The following is a 16188-nucleotide window of genomic DNA, read 5'->3' as shown; positions in this document are numbered from 1 at the left end:
TAACATCGAAACTGAAAATATCGCAATCAGCCGGGGCCTGTTTCAAGGAGATTCGTTGAGTCCTCTGTGGTTCTGTCTAGCTATGAACCCACTATCTCAGCTATTAAACTCCACAGACGCAGGTTTTAGCATCAAAAATAACAACAATGTGGTGGCGAAGCTTAATCATTTATTGTACATGGATGATTTGAAATTAATGGCTTCCACTCGCAACCAACTCGATGAGATGCTAAAAACTGTAGAAACTTTTTCTAATGATATTAGTATGCACTTCGGGCTAGACAAGTGCCGTATTTTAAATATAGTCAGAGGAAAAGTACAGCCCGGAGGATTCGATATGCAAAATGGCCAGAACATCGAGGCCATGGGTGAAAACGATATGTATAAATATCTTGGAGTAAAGCAAGCGCGGAAAATTGACCATAAACAAATGAAAACAGAGATAACTACAGAGTTTATACGAAGGGTAAAACAGCTGCTTCGCTCACACCTTAACAGTAGAAATTTGTTTAAGGCACTAAACACCTACGCATGTTCCGCGCTTAGCTACTCATTTGGCATTGTTAAGTGGACAAAAACGGACATAGAAAATCTTCAGCGAAAAGTACGAACGCACCTTACAAAGGCACAAAAACACCATCCCAAAAGTGCAGTGGAAAGAACGACATTACCACGGAATTTAGGAGGAAGAGGACTTATGGATATAGGTGAGCAATTAGACAAACAAATTGCGAACTTAAGAACTTATTTTCAGATGCAGGCTGAGACATCTACTCTACATCGCGCTATCTGCGCAGTAGATGACACAACACCGATTAAACTGAGGGAACCAGAAATGCGCATAATCCACCTCACTAAAGACGAAAAACTGCGCACCTGGATGGGTAAACCTCTACACGGGCGACATCCCAATGAGGTCAGCCAAGATTATGTCGACAATACAGCGTCGAACTATTGGTTGACATCAGGAAAGATGTTCCCTGAAACGGAGGGATCAATACTGGCCATTCAGGATCAGGTTATACCAACCAGAAATTACCTGAAATATATCGTCAAAGACCCTCAGGTTCAAAACGACAGATGCCGATATGGATGTCAAGCCCAAGAAACCATCCAACATATTACAGGGGGCTGCCAGGCATTTGCTGCAACTGAATACAAGGAACGGCATGACGCAGTGGGAAAAATCCTTCATCAGGAGATAGCTATCAAGCTGGGACTTCTCCAAACGGATCATCTCCCGTATTATCAATACGTCCCTGAGAGTATGCTTGAGGATGGCAACTACAAGCTATACTGGGACCGCACTGTGCTCACAGACCAAACAGTGGCACATAATAGACCAGATCTCATACTAGTTAATAAATTAACAAAACAAACAACACTAATTGATGTGGCGATACCTAACAACAATAATATCCGTAGTAAATTTACTGAAAAGATCGCCAAGTACAGAGATCTGGAAATTCAAATACGAAGGCAATGGAGAATGCAAAGTACCCAGACGATACCGATTATCATGTCTACTACTGGAGTCATTCCGAAGACCCTCCTCGAAAGCATAAAAAAGCTGGGTCTGAATGAACATCTTTATAAGACCATGCAGAAAGCTGTACTACTCGCGACGGCCAGAAGTGTACGAAAATTTTTGGGAGATACACCTGCATTCCAAGTCACCTAGGGCTCGATAACACGGAAAGAGTCCCACCAGAGCTCAATCCTTTTGATACCGTAGGTATCTGGGATGAGTCAATTTTCCCCTTAGAGGGAGTGTGAGCCGTATGGCTAAATCATTATCATGCCTTCTGTATCCAAAGTTGAACAAAGGCCTCTCCTAATTTCTTCCAGTTCTGTCGGTCTTAAGCTTCCTGCAGCCAAATTTCAACGAACCTTTTGAAGTCGTCAGTCCATCGTGTAGGTGGTATACATCTGCTTCTTCTGTCTCCTCGTGGTTCCCACACTGTAATTTGTTGGGTCGTCATTCATTCTAGCCAAATGGCCCGTCCAATTCCATGCTATTCGCTCTATGACATCTATGAACTATGATGCCTGTTCTTTTTTCTGATTTCTTCGTTTCTAACCCTGTCTTTGAGAGTCAATGGCCCAAGTTCTATTCTTCTTTGGACCACTCTGAGTTTAGTTGCTGTGGACTATCTAGTCATACTGGTAACTGGAAGCAGGCGCGGATCTAGAAATTTATAATAGGGGGGCCAGACTTACCTCAATTCCAGATTTAGCTATACGACTTACACTTACTTTAAGGATAAACTACACTATATAATCCCAGATACCTACGGTATCAATAGGATTGATAGACAATTCACGACTATTAATCTCACTGGTCGTTCTTTACCATAAAGATGAACCTTTCTACCATCAATGGGTAGGTAAGCATGGATTATCTAGTCAAATACAAATTTTTATATCTTTATTGTATCGCAAATTTGAATCGTGACTTTTCATGAGATAAGGTTTATACCCAGTGTAATGTATTTGCATTTTAAAATATCATTTTTGTTATTCTTTGAATTGAGAAAAATATTTCCGTTGTTTATGGTTCCACCGGTATCCAAACAAATGCGCCTGCAGATTATTTTTCAGAGAAGGGTGTTCTATTAAATTTTATGGCTTCTTTCAATTCTTTGGAAGCGGTTGTCGTGTAATTTAGTGCTGTACTGATGGCTTAAAGTTTAGAGTTAACAGAAAAAAATAATAAAAAAATACTTATAGACTAAATACAATAGGGCGTCCATGGACCTGTTGACCCCCCTTTATCCGCGCCTGATTGGAAGTACACATTGGTATTTAATACCTATTATATTGTATTAAAATCCGTTGTGGATCTTGGCCTGCTCACAAAGAAGTCGCCACTCCTGTCGATTCCTGACAACTTCCCCCCATCTTCTGACCCTTATAATCTTTAGGTCTTCTTCCACATCATCAATCCATCTTCTTCGTGGTCCCAGAGGGCACAAGAAGCAGAGGACGATACATAAACATAGAAGATAAAATGAATTAAGTACTAATCATAATTATTACCTCCGTAGCGAATGAATACGGAATAATGTCATCGTCTTTGGCGTGGACAATCATAATGGGACAGTCTACATCCAAAATATGTTTTGCTGAATCGAAATTAAAATCGTTGTCTATCATAGGTTGTATCAAAGTTGATCTGAACCAAGGCAGCCACGAGAACATCTGAAAACCAACATATTTTAGTAAATAGTACAGTATATATGCCTCTAAACTACAGTAGAACCCCGCAAATCCGAACTAATTGGGGGGACAGCCTGTTCGGATTCCGAAAAGTTCGGATTATCCGAAAATTAGCCTAACTAATAATTCAAAGCAATCATTGTTGTTGATTTTGAGTTGCAAAACGTTCTCGCAAGAGTGTGGACAATATTTTTGGATTCAAGTTAACTACAAGAGAATCGAAGTACATAAGTTTATGTTTAACTTACATAAGCAATACATATAGAAAGTATGTATTCATTTTTAAGAAATTTTAAAATGGCAAAGTCCTATTAATCCTACGTTGTTCAATTTTCTGGTTTTACTCTCTATAATAAAAATCTTTTTAAGTGTTAGTTGGTTCGGATTTACCGAACGTTCGGATTAGTGGCGTCGGATTTGCGGGGTTCTACTGTGTATTTAAAAAGGGCTATAAAATATACTCATGAATTATAAAACGAGCAATAATAATTGGACTTCGCAAGTCCTAGGTTTTTAGTCAGCGGGACTGGAATTAGAACCAGAAGTCGATATTTGAACTTTTCGATTTCGAGTAACTTTTCGTCGACTGATAAATTTAACTAATTCTGAATCATTTTTGACAAACTTTCGGCCACAACTTTTTAGTCGGAAATGATATCAAAACCTGAATTAGATATTCGAGCTCGACCTTTCAATACGCGTCGATTGATATATCACATGTACCTACTATTTCTGCGACTATAAAGGTCGCGTCATATTATAATGCACGTCGCGTTTTCGGCACGTAGCGTTTGCAGACCGGCAATCGGACTGCCCATTCACATTTTCATACATAGAACGTTTCCGTTGGTTTCAGTTTGGTGCGGTGCAGATGTGTTTATTGTCACAACACATGCTTACATGACAAATTGCCTCGAAAACTACTTTTTAAATTAGACCGGGCAGTATCGTCGCCCCGGCTAGCGAAATTATTCCGATTCGATATTTTTAAACAAACTTACTCAAAAAGAAGTCCTTATAACATATCCACAGGGTGCCGGGCGGTACCGTGGTCGAAAAATTGTTTAAACATTTTTTTTAAACAAATTCACAAAAATATTTTTTTCATTTCGAGCAATATTTTTTTAGATAAACTGGGTCATTCTGGGCAAAAAAGGTCTCTTGTCATTTTTCTCTAAAATTGATTGTTGTCAAGTTACATGCGATTAAAAATTTGAAAAATGTGAAAAGGCCATTTTCAAGGCTTAATAACTCGATTAAAAGTATTATTATGAATTTCAATAAGTGACCAAATCAAGTTTCAAACCCCTTCTTCAAGGTCCCAAAGAGATTTTTGTCATTATTTTACTACAAAGCTGTTATTTTTAGTTATTAACAATTAGCGCTATAGTCCAACTGTATCGTCGCCCCCGTTAGCGAAACTATTTCGATTAGATTTTTTGCACAAACTTACTCAAAAAGAGTCCTTATAACAAACACCTCCACAGGGTGCCGGGCGGTGCCGTTGTCAAAAAATTGTTTTAACAATTCTTATTAAACAAATTCACAAAAATAATTTTTTCATTACGAACGATTTTTTTTTAGATAATTTGGGTTATTCTTAGCAAAAAACATATCTTGCAAAAATGCGGAAATGGCCATATAACTCGACAACAATCAATTTTAGAGAAAAATCACAAGAGACCTTTTTTGCCCAGAATAACTCAAATTATTATTAATTTGGGTTTAATTAAATTATTAATAAAAAATTCTTTTTGTGAATTTGTTTAACAAAAATTGTTTAAACAATTTTTAGACCACGGCACCGCCCGGAACCCTGTTGATGTGTTATAAGGACCTCTTTTTGAGTAAGTTTGTGCAAAAAATCTAATTTCGCTAACGGGGGCGACGATACAGTTGGACTATAGCGGTAATAGTTAATAGTTAAAAATAACAGCTTTGTAATAAAATAATGACAAAAATCTCTTCAGGACCTTGAAGAAGTTGTTTGAAACTTGATTTGGTCACTTATTGAAATTCATAATAATAATTTTTAATCGAGTTATTAAGCCTTGATTTTTCGCAATTTTAGAGAAAAATGACAAGAAACCTTTTTGCTCAGAATTACCCAAATTATCTAAAAAAAATATTGCTCGAATGAAAAAATATTTTTGTGAATTTGTTTAAAAAAGATTGTTTAAACAATTTTTCGACCACGGCACCGCCTGGCACCCTGTGGATATGTTATAAGAACCTCTCTTTGAGTAAATTTGTGCAAAAAATCGAATCGGAATAATATCGCTAGCGAGGGCGACGATACTGACCGGTCTAAATACTCGGTATCAAATTCAAAGAAATACCTACATAAATAACAAGGGGTAAACGACCCGTATCTGTCAACATCCGAAAAATATTGTTTTCGAATGAACCGAACGCAGACGTAACGTGTCTTATACGCTACGTTACGTGTCTTATACGCACAATATGAATTGTTCAATTTAAAAACCATTAAATTATATTTTTCGCAAACGAAACGCTACGTGCCGAAAACGCGACGTGCATTATAATATGACGCGACCTTATTGTGGCACTTCCGGCTACAACTTTTCAACCAGAAGTGATATAATACCGAAAGAATATATTTTTTCTCGTATTGCTACGGCACTTAATACGGACTTTAAAACAATACTTCCGGTTGCAATTCTGGAACTAGGAACTGTAGGTTCTACCTCAAATGTTCTGATCTTTACTACCATCTTTGGGTTATAAGTAGAGTCCGGATTTCTAAGCATAATGCTTATGGTAAATAATACAAGCAGACTATTTTCTTTTTAAATACGAACGAAATACGCAAAATTAAGTCATTTTGACAGCCCTTTTTTATGCTTTTTTTTTAATTACATATTATGCTTTTTTTGAATTTTTGTGCTTATTTGGTGCTTTTTTATATACTATTATCATTTTTTGCATTTGCGAACAGAAGAAATTTAATTTTGATCTATGTAGTGCAATTTTGGACTCTGATCTCCCTTTAAATAAATTGCAAAATGAAAGTTTTAAATCATTTTTGGAAAAGTGCCTACTATTGAAGACATGTGCCGGATGAAAATACTCTGCGAAAAAATATGTTAATTACATTTAAAATAAAACCAAAAAAAAAGTAAAAACACTAGTGGGAAACAATTACATCTGGTTTACTGTGGACGAGGCTACATATATTTGTGGAAGATACGTCGCTAATTACTTCATAGGCGTACTTCACGAAGAAATCTTGACAAAGGGTTATTTAGTGTGCTCAAAAGAACTAGAAGCAATAAATAACAATACAGTTCCAATATTCGTAAATGACGCTTTAGCAAATTTTTATCTTCCCGAGGCTGTGCCCACCAACAAAATAGTATTAATGCTTTTCGACGCATCAAATATCAATATGATCAAAACGGCATTAAATCTTAAAGTGTTTTATCCAAATCTAAATCACTGTACGTGTCTAGCACACGGCCTGAATCGCGTTGCTGAGACTATTGGCGAGGAACCGCAAAGTGGGCGACGCCTGGTGGCGAAATTGAAAAGCATCAACTCAAGGAAAATATTGACTTTGCCATTAACTTGTGTACATATTTGCGGTCAGTTTATGTTGTAATTAACAATAATTTCGACTTAAAAAAACTATTGCAGTGTTCCTCAGTATTCATTCCTATTATACTCTACGTAATGACCTAAATTAACCAATGCCAAATCACACATTTTGTTAATTTAACGTTTGTATTAAACGTAGTATTTTTTAATGTTTAAGCGACTGCAAAATTAAATAAATGAATAAAATGTAGTATATATTCTGTACATAGAATGTACATTGTTATGAAAAATATCCCGACCACTTTGTAATTTCCAGAACACAATTATTATAAAATAAATTCACCTACTTAGTTTCCAGTTTCTATTTAATTAAAAATTGTTATCTGTCGGTGTAAAATAAACTGTAGTGCAAGGACGGATCCAGGGAGGGGGCCATGGGGGCCATGGCCCCCTCCGAGAATTTAAAAAAATATAAATTTAAATAAGTATTTGCAGTTCAAATGTTGTTAGTTTCACATGTATTTGTACAAAACAGGAGGTAAATATGTTGTCTAGACTAGAATCGAACAAAAGCATTAACAAAATTCTTGAAGAATCACATATGATGTTTTGCAAATCAAAACGTTAATAATTTTACAAAGTGCCAATTTTTAGAACGACCTTGTCAGCCATCAAAATCGTAGCAATTTCCATATTGTGTACACACAAAGAATAGAAAAGAAATGAAGCATTACTTGGGTCACCAGCACTTAGAACAGAGGAGTTGCTTGGTGCTTTCGTACAGTCAAAAGGGATTGTTTATCAAGTATTGCGTTTTATTTTTCTAACGAAAAATATGATCACAATAAAGGGATGATAGTCCAAAGTCTTGTCACGAAACATTTAACATCTTTCGCCAAAGTCATGGTCAAAGACAAAGCCATACAAACCCATGAAAAAACATCATACCACAAGGAGTGCGTTCAGGTTGGACTGAATTTTCTACAAAGTTATAGCAACCCGCAAAAGTAAGTCATTAACCAGATAGACTCTTAGAGGTCTAAATAGATACAAGAAAATAGAGAAAGACTACGACTATAACCTATTCCACGAATATACGACCCTCTTGGATTATCTCGACAACGAATATTTTGCTGTGTAAAATAAGAAGAATGAAAGTAAATTGAAAATTACATTGCTGTTTATTGGAATTAATTATTAGAGCCATTTACTTTCGTACTTCCTATGTTGTACACTAAAATATTCGTTGTCGCGATAATCCAAGAGAGTCGTATATTCGTGGAATGACCCATAATAGTAAAACCTATAGTGTTCTTAAGTCGACAAAATACCCTCTAAGAGGCCATCGTGATGATAGCCTTCTGCTTCTGGACGAAGATGCTGGACCTAACAATGAGGGGAATTGTTAAGGTTTAAAATCGCATCAGGAGATAAGACTCTTAAACAACACCTATCCACAGCATCTTCCCGAGCAACATACATTAGTAGCACCAGTCAAAATCAATTGATAACATGTTGTGATGAAGACATAATTGCACAAATAATGAATCAGGTTCAAAGTGCAAATTATTACTCTGTCATTTTTGACGAAATAACCGACGTATCCCACGTGGAACAGCTTTCTCTAAATTTAAGATACATACATACACAATAACAACATTCGTGAAGACTTTGTTAAGGTCATTGACGCTTATGAGAACATAAAAGTAATTACTGAAAAACAGAAAAAGGGAAAGAACAAGGCCTGACAGGAGAAGCATTGGGAAAAATAGTATTAAACTTGTTGAAAGAACTGCACTTGGATCCGAAGAAATATGTAGGAATTTTTACTGACTTTAATAATACTTTAATAACCATAAGTTTTGAATGTATTTATGGCACTCAAAAGTGTGTGAAAAGTGCCTTAAAACTCACCATTGAAACCCAAATTTTTTAAAAAATTATCCCAAGACCCTCCGGTACCCCTCTCCAAAAAAAAGTTCATGGCCCCTCCCGAAAATCGGTCCTGGATCCGCCCTTGCTGTAGTGCACCTATTAATTAAATTAAAAACAAAATTAGAAAACCTAAGATAGATTAATAATTTTTAGAACGCTGTGTGATTATCGGGGGCCAGATTCTTTTATGAAAAAAAGGTAAAAACAAATCAGTAGTTAGCATCAAATTTTAATGAATGCATACAGATTAAATATAATTTTGAGTCGTCTTTAAGTTATAAGATGTCTTAGTTGCAAAACTTAGTGGTTACTTTGGCAAAACACTCCTGTAAATGATTTTAATTTAACGTTTTAGAACTGTAAATTCAAATGACAAAATGAATTGTTTTCCTAGCGTTGTCGTCCATCTTTGAAATTTTGAGCGCCCTCTGTTGGAATTTAATTTTGCGAATACGGCTGCAATTTCCACTTGTTAATGAATTGATAAAAAATGGAAAAAAAATCAATAAAGCTCCTTTAAGGGTGCAACTTTTTAGAGACAGATTTCCTAACATTCCATTACCACCGGAACCAGTGTTAACTCGGTGGGGTAAATGGAAAATTTTAAAAACTTCGTATTGGAACTTAAAGAGACTGCTAGCAAATCGATAAAATAGCAACTTTTGTTCTGTGAGTGAAACAATAAAATATTTGGAGAAACAGCAAATGTCATTAGTTTAGTCGATCCAAAAAATAAACAGTTTTGAAAAAAAAAGATGGAAGGTATCCCTGGAAAAATTGGTCAGATAGTATTAACAAAATTCAAAGATGTATTAACAAAAAACTAAGGATTTCAAAAGACGAAGAAAATATTTTCAGTTTTAAATTGAGAACACACGTTGAAGATATAAACATGGATCCGGCAGTAGTGGCAAAGTATAACTATGTGGACGTTGAAAGAAGCTTTTAGATATACAAAAATGTTTTGATTGATAGGTGCCGAAACTTTACGATGGAACATTTAAATGAGTAATTAGTTATTTCATGCTTTAAACAAAAATGATATATTTTCATCTAAAACGTGTCGATAAAAATTAGGTTAAAGCATTTTTGTTTCAGTTATCTATTTTTTTGTTTATTCTATTTTATTATTAAATTTATAATAGGTCTGTACTAGTTCTTAAGCTAAGCCTAGAGATAATTATATATATTTTCTTAAAAAAATGGTTTGTCAAAATTTATATGCTTATTTTTATGCTTTTTTGTATAATAAAATGCTTTTTTTCGTAAAATTGTTATGCTCTTTTTTGCGTTTCTTTAAGCTTTTAAATCCGAACTCTAGTTATAAGCTTTCATTCGACACCTTATTAATCATTCTATCTGGTTTAATAACGGATGAGTTGTGTTTACGGATGGATATACGGACATGGACCAGACAATTCAAGATTTTCACATTTTAATATTGAAAAATGGCCGAAAACGATTCGTTGGCACCGTTTTTAAAATATTTACCAAACATCCTGTATTTACTAGCTATGTAGGTACTATTTATTTAACTCACAATGTTAATAACATTGAGACATTCTGCACTTCAATTGTTGAGATTTTTAACTTTAAACAATGCAAATGTTGAATAGGTTGCATATTATATGAGTTCATAATGAATGAAAATAAAAGAGATACGTACTCACAATGCATTTATTGTATTCTTCGACGACCGGTTTCGCTGTCTATAATTTGCACAGCATGCATCGGGACCTGATGATGCTGACCAAATTATAGACAGCGAAACCGATCGTCGGAGTAATACAATAAATGATTATGAGTACGTCGCTCTTTTATTTTCATCTAAATAATTCATTCCCAGCTTTATTTGTACCAGTTTCACCAATATTTATCGGTTTTTAGTTACAGGAATGAAAAGAAAACGGGAGACACTTTAACACGAGAGGTAGAGGAAAGTAACCAAATATGGAATAGTGCCCAAATATGGAATTCCTTGATTTCTCCGAAAACATAAGTTGGAAGCGCACTACAAGACCATCCTCTATTTCAGTCGCTCTCTTTATTATCGTATTCACACCTCTGTGTCAGATGCGCGAACGATACGTGTCTGACAGGCGCGTTTTGTTTTATCGTCTCGCAGAAAATTTCAAAGGTAAATATATTCAACGAGTATTATTGTTTATTATGCATGAATACAGACTTGTTATGCTATTACCTATATCAATAGTACCTTTATTTTGATATTTTATGACCTTCTGTAATTAAAACATTACGACTTGAAAAAATATTGATACTTGTTTGAACTAATGTACAAATCCAAATATGGACAGTCGTTTTTGCTTAATTATGGAATAGTGGATTAAGTGTAAGTGGGCTCATTATGATTGTGCTGGTCCAGAGTTTCATACATGGATCTGTGATGTCTGCAAGTGAATTAAGCTACTTTTTTCATTTTTCACAATTTTCTTATTTAAATTTATTTGATCTCACATGTTTATGTCTATTTTTGTTACTGATGTTGGTTTATATGCCTATATTCCATATATGGGTACCTATTCCATATTTGGTTATTCATTTGGGATTTGGTTTTTTTGTTCGAATTTTTTTTGTTAATTAAGATATTTAATAGAAGGCTTTTAATTATTATATAAAATGTATGACTGATGTGTCATAACAGTAAATTGTTTTCATTTCTATAAAGGTATTATTTTATATCCCCAAAACAAAATGGTATTCCATAATTGGCGACTTTCCTCTACTTTTTCGCATGTAGTTATTGACGCAAAAACGCTCTGACCAGAGGAGGGATGGGGATGTCTTTATTTGCTTTATCATAAATGTAACTTTAAGATTCGGTTCGGTTATTGTTTATTTTGGAGATAACCGTGTTTAATTCATTAGACGTTCTATTATTTTGGTCTGGTATTTGCTTTTTATGCACGGGAAAGGGAAATCCGTATAATACTGTGTGAGAAAAGACAGTAAACAGTTTCACTGTTTACGTCAGAATGAACTTCAATCAGATATTTATAACAAGGTCGGCAACTTTGTTAATAGTATCCGGATTAACAATTATTAACACTATTATAAACATTACATTCCTGATATACTTGGTACCTAATATATTTTCCCATTCACACAATGTTTTACAAAATTATTATAAAGTTAGAATAATACCTAATGATTATGATTAATATTTCCGTTTTTTTAAAATAAATCAACTATACTGTATTTCACGAATTTGCCTCTCTTTTGGATTATCGCTAGACACTCAACAGCCAGAGGTCCACTCTGCTATAGGTACGGCATAAGGCGTACGAAAGTAAATTGCTCTACTAAGGAAAATATAAAACAAGTAATTTCTGATTTAAAATAAAAAAATCCTTTTATAATAAATATATTTGTTTACATTTATTATACAGGGTGTCCCGAAAAGATTGGTCATAAATTATACCACACATTCTGGGGTCAAAAATAGTTTGATTGAACCTAACTTACCATTGTAAAAATGTGCTCATAAAAAAAGTTACAGCCCTTTGAAGTTACAAAATGAAAATCGATTTTTTTTAATATATCGAAAACTATTACAGATTTTTTATTGACAATGGCCATGGGGCATTCTTATGGCAGGAACATCTTAAAACAAAATTATAGTGAAATTTGTCCACCCCATAAAAGTTTTATGAGGGTTTTTTCCCTTAACCCCCCCCCCAACTGTTGTGTACGTTCCAATTAATTCATTATTGTGGTACCATGAGTTAAACACAACGTTTCTAAAAATTTTACGTGTTTTTAGTATTTTTTAGATAAGCCAGTTTTTATCGGGATGCGGCTTCTTTTTTAATATGTTTACATAAAAATTTAATGGCGGTTTTGTTCCTTTAAACCCCCCAAATGTTTGTGTACGTTCCAATTAAACTATTATTGTGATACCATTAGGTAAACACAGTAAAATTTTTGCCTCGTAGTCTTTTTTTTTGATAAGTCACCTTTTACCGAGATGTGGCTTCGTTTTCAAAATATACCTAATAATGTAAATTATAAATAAATTTTCAGATTATTAACAGCTCTCTATAAATAATCGTACGTAACCATATACAATATGCAATATATTCAAGATATCTCGATAAACACTGGCTTATCGAAAAAGTACTATGAGGCAAAAAAGTTTTAAAAATATTGTGTTTACCTAATACTGTAACAATAATAATTTAATTGTTTGGGGGGTTTAAGGGAACAAAACCTCCATAAAATTTTTATGGGGTGCACAAATTTCACTTTAATTTTTTTTTAAGATATTGCTACTATAAGAATGTCACATGTCCATTTTCAATAAAAAATCTCTAAGAGTTTTCGATATACATATAAAAAAAATCGATTTTCAGTTTGTAACTTCAAAGGGCTGTAACTTTTTTTTGTGCACTATTGTATATAGGTAAGTGAGGTTCAATCAACCTATTTTTGACCCCAGAATCTGTGGTATAATTTATGACCAATCTTTTCGGGACACCCTGTATATTAGGTACGGTATACCGCGAAGTTACCACTCGCGTCACGATTTTTGGATGACGCCCAATACGATTTTAGTCCCGTAAAAATTCCATACGGAGCGATAAGAATTATTCACTTCAAAAAGGACAAATAAAAAAGGAAAAATGAAAGTCAGAACATTTCTATTCATTATACAAAAATAACATGATTTTACCTTTATGATAGGATGAGTCAACATTACATCCGTCACTGAAGTGAAGGGCGTTTCCAGGACCAGTCCCTTCGTGGTGCTTATATTTTCGTTCTTCAAATTTGCTAATAAATGGGTACCGACTCCCGTACCGAGAGAGTGCCCCCAGACGTATATTTTTGAGTTGGTCCGCAACTGCAGCCATTTGTAGAATTTTACCATATCATCGACTACGTTAGCTTCGGTTAGCTCACCTTTTGTTGAATCTCCATAACCTAAAATAACAATGAATATGTAGCATGTAGCATGTTGTTGCTTGGTAGCAACACCAAGCATTTAAACAGCTTTTCATACATTTTATGAAAGGTACAGGGTAGAGGGGTGGACATAAGTCAGAAGAGAAAGACGTGGAAACGAACCGTGGCCTCCAAGGTCGCCAGACATTACTCCTTTGGATTTATGAATCTGTGGTATGCTTAAAACCAGAGGTTTTGTGCGAAGATCGAAAAAGTCGAAGATCTCAAACATCGGATAACAATCGAGTTAGATATCATCAATGAAGATCTCTCAATGCTAGCTCGCATTATTGATTCCACCGAAAAACGTTATTTGAAGTTTATTGAGAAGGATGGTACATTTTGAACTTCTTATTCTTAAAGTGCCCTATCAAGTAGTCCTCTTGACGTTGGCGATTAACTGTCTCCTGTCTCTGTCTCGAGCTATTCTAAATAGTTGCTCTGCTTTCTTTATGCATATCCACTCTCTGATATTCTTTAACCAAGAGGCCTGTTTTCTACCAATTACCCTGCGTCCTCTGCGTCGAAGAATATTATATCGGTCTCCCCTTACTACGTGTCCAAAATAGGCCATCTTTCTACATTTGATATTAGGTGCGTTCGCGGGTGCCTGTCGGCGACTAGTCGGCGACAAATTGTCAGCAAATCGCATGCGCACTTTAAAATAATAAAAATAATATCGTTAATAGATAAATATACAAGAGTATATTTACCTAGTATAATAATTTAATACTTTGTTACTAATATTAGTTAAAAGTACATATAACTTGTATATCTATCTATTAACGGTATTATTTATATTAGGTGAGGTTAGGAGTTGTCGGCGACAAATTGTCCAGGGTATCCGCGAATGCACTTATTATCATCAAGCAGCTCGCGAGTAGCATTTGCTCTCTTTTTTTAAAATAAATTTTATAAAACTGCGCCCGTCTGCCATTTTTAAGAATTATGTCACTAAAATATCATACAAACATATACACAAGAAAAATAGGAGACTCATTCTTACTTCTGTAATCCACTGAAAAAATATGGAAAAATTTCCTCAACACCTCATACGTTCCGACTGAATCAGTTCTGTCTTGTCCATTTCCGTGCATGTACAACAGAACACTGTAGTTTCCATTACTTAAAACACCATCATAATTGTAGTCGTTGTTGTCTATGAGTTCACTTAGCATTTCATGAGGTAAAATTTGCCACACGCCCAAGGTAATGTTTTCAGCGTTATTCAGCGTCGAGTTGTCATCTTCTTGCAAGTTCACGTAGAAGTTTTTCACCCCTTTGATCCCAAATTGGTCGATGTTTGAATAGTTTTTCGGGTCGATTACCCCTAAAAAATACAAAGTTAAGAAATTAAGTACATACAAAAAAAGAAAAATGTACTAAAATAGAATAGAAAATAGAGAATAGAAAACAAGTAAGATATCTTTACTTTGTATAAAAAATAAAACAACTCTGTATAACGCATGTCGTGTACGATACCATTTTTGTTCAGGTAAAACGTGGTGTTAAGCACTGTCATATGTCCGGGCTCTTAGAGTGAGGTTAGCAGCGCTTATTACCTGTTTTCCTTGGTAACTTGAAAGGCGTTAGGGTTAGGATTAGGGTTTATAACTTAGAGGATGGAAAATTAAAAAAAAATTCCATCCTCTAGGGTTTATAAGGTAAAACGTGGAGATTTTCGCTCAAGAAGTAAGGAGTAGGTACATGGGACATAGAAATAAAGATAAAAAAGGTAACTGAAAAAACCATATTAAATCAAAGTTCTGAATTAATGCGAGACAAAGCTTAATGAAATTAGGCAAGCAATTAATAAGATGAAAGACAATAAATCACCGGAAGATGATGGACTAGTTATCAAATCCCTCAAGAACAGGGCAAGACTCTGATTCTCAAAATAGGTACAAGAGCATTTTAATTTATGCTTATGACATGAGAAAAGTCGATAAGAATACGGCTGCAACAAACAATTCTGCTACATAAAACAGGAGATATAACTGACCTACAAAATTATCTGCCCATTAGCTTATTAACCCATATTAGACCAGTAAGGATCTGCGAAAAAACGTCTATTTTTGGATGTGAGAGGTGGCATTCGGATTTTTGCAGATAAAGTTAGGTGACAACTATAATAATAATAATTGACTTATGTTCCTTCTCAAATATGCCCGGAACATTAATAAAAAAATTAAAATATTTAAAAATTTCGAAAAACATCGATTTTTTTCTGCTTTCTTTGCTTATAACTTTAAAACGATTCGTCTTGGAACAAAGTCGTACAGAAATAAAATAACGATAATTGAATTTTGTATGATATACGACTGGTAAAAAATGTCTCAAGGTATTACCTTTTCTGCAATATAGCAATAAATACAAAATAAGGGGACAAAATAAGTCTGTTGTTATTCAATATTTTTTAACCACTTTGGTGGCAGTTAGAACCTTAGTAATTCGCTTAGAAAATTCTTTATAACATACTTAAATCGTGTACCAAATTTCATTAAAATCGACGTA

The 16188-nt window shown here is 34.5% G+C and overlaps 1 protein-coding gene across 2 annotated transcripts in view; it reads right to left on the bottom strand.

The window, feature by feature from the left end:
- The window catches only part of LOC114328997 (lysophosphatidylserine lipase ABHD12), a 54837-nt gene that overhangs the window by 7399 nt on the left and 31250 nt on the right, over positions 1 to 16188 (bottom strand). For both annotated transcript variants that reach the window (XM_028278003.2, XM_028278002.2), the window contains 3 exons: positions 14681 to 15004; positions 13403 to 13653; positions 3040 to 3201 (listed from right to left, as the gene is read on the bottom strand). In XM_028278003.2, coding sequence (XP_028133804.2) covers positions 3040 to 3201; positions 13403 to 13653; positions 14681 to 15004 — 737 coding nt within the window. The remainder of the gene's footprint in view (positions 1 to 3039; positions 3202 to 13402; positions 13654 to 14680; positions 15005 to 16188) is intronic.

The sequence above is a fragment of the Diabrotica virgifera genome, chromosome 9 (genome assembly GCF_917563875.1).
Source record: "Diabrotica virgifera virgifera chromosome 9, PGI_DIABVI_V3a".
In the NCBI taxonomy this organism is placed as follows: domain Eukaryota; kingdom Metazoa; phylum Arthropoda; class Insecta; order Coleoptera; family Chrysomelidae; genus Diabrotica; species Diabrotica virgifera.
Note: the sequence above shows the minus strand (reverse complement) of the source record. Positions and strands in the feature narration are given on the sequence as shown.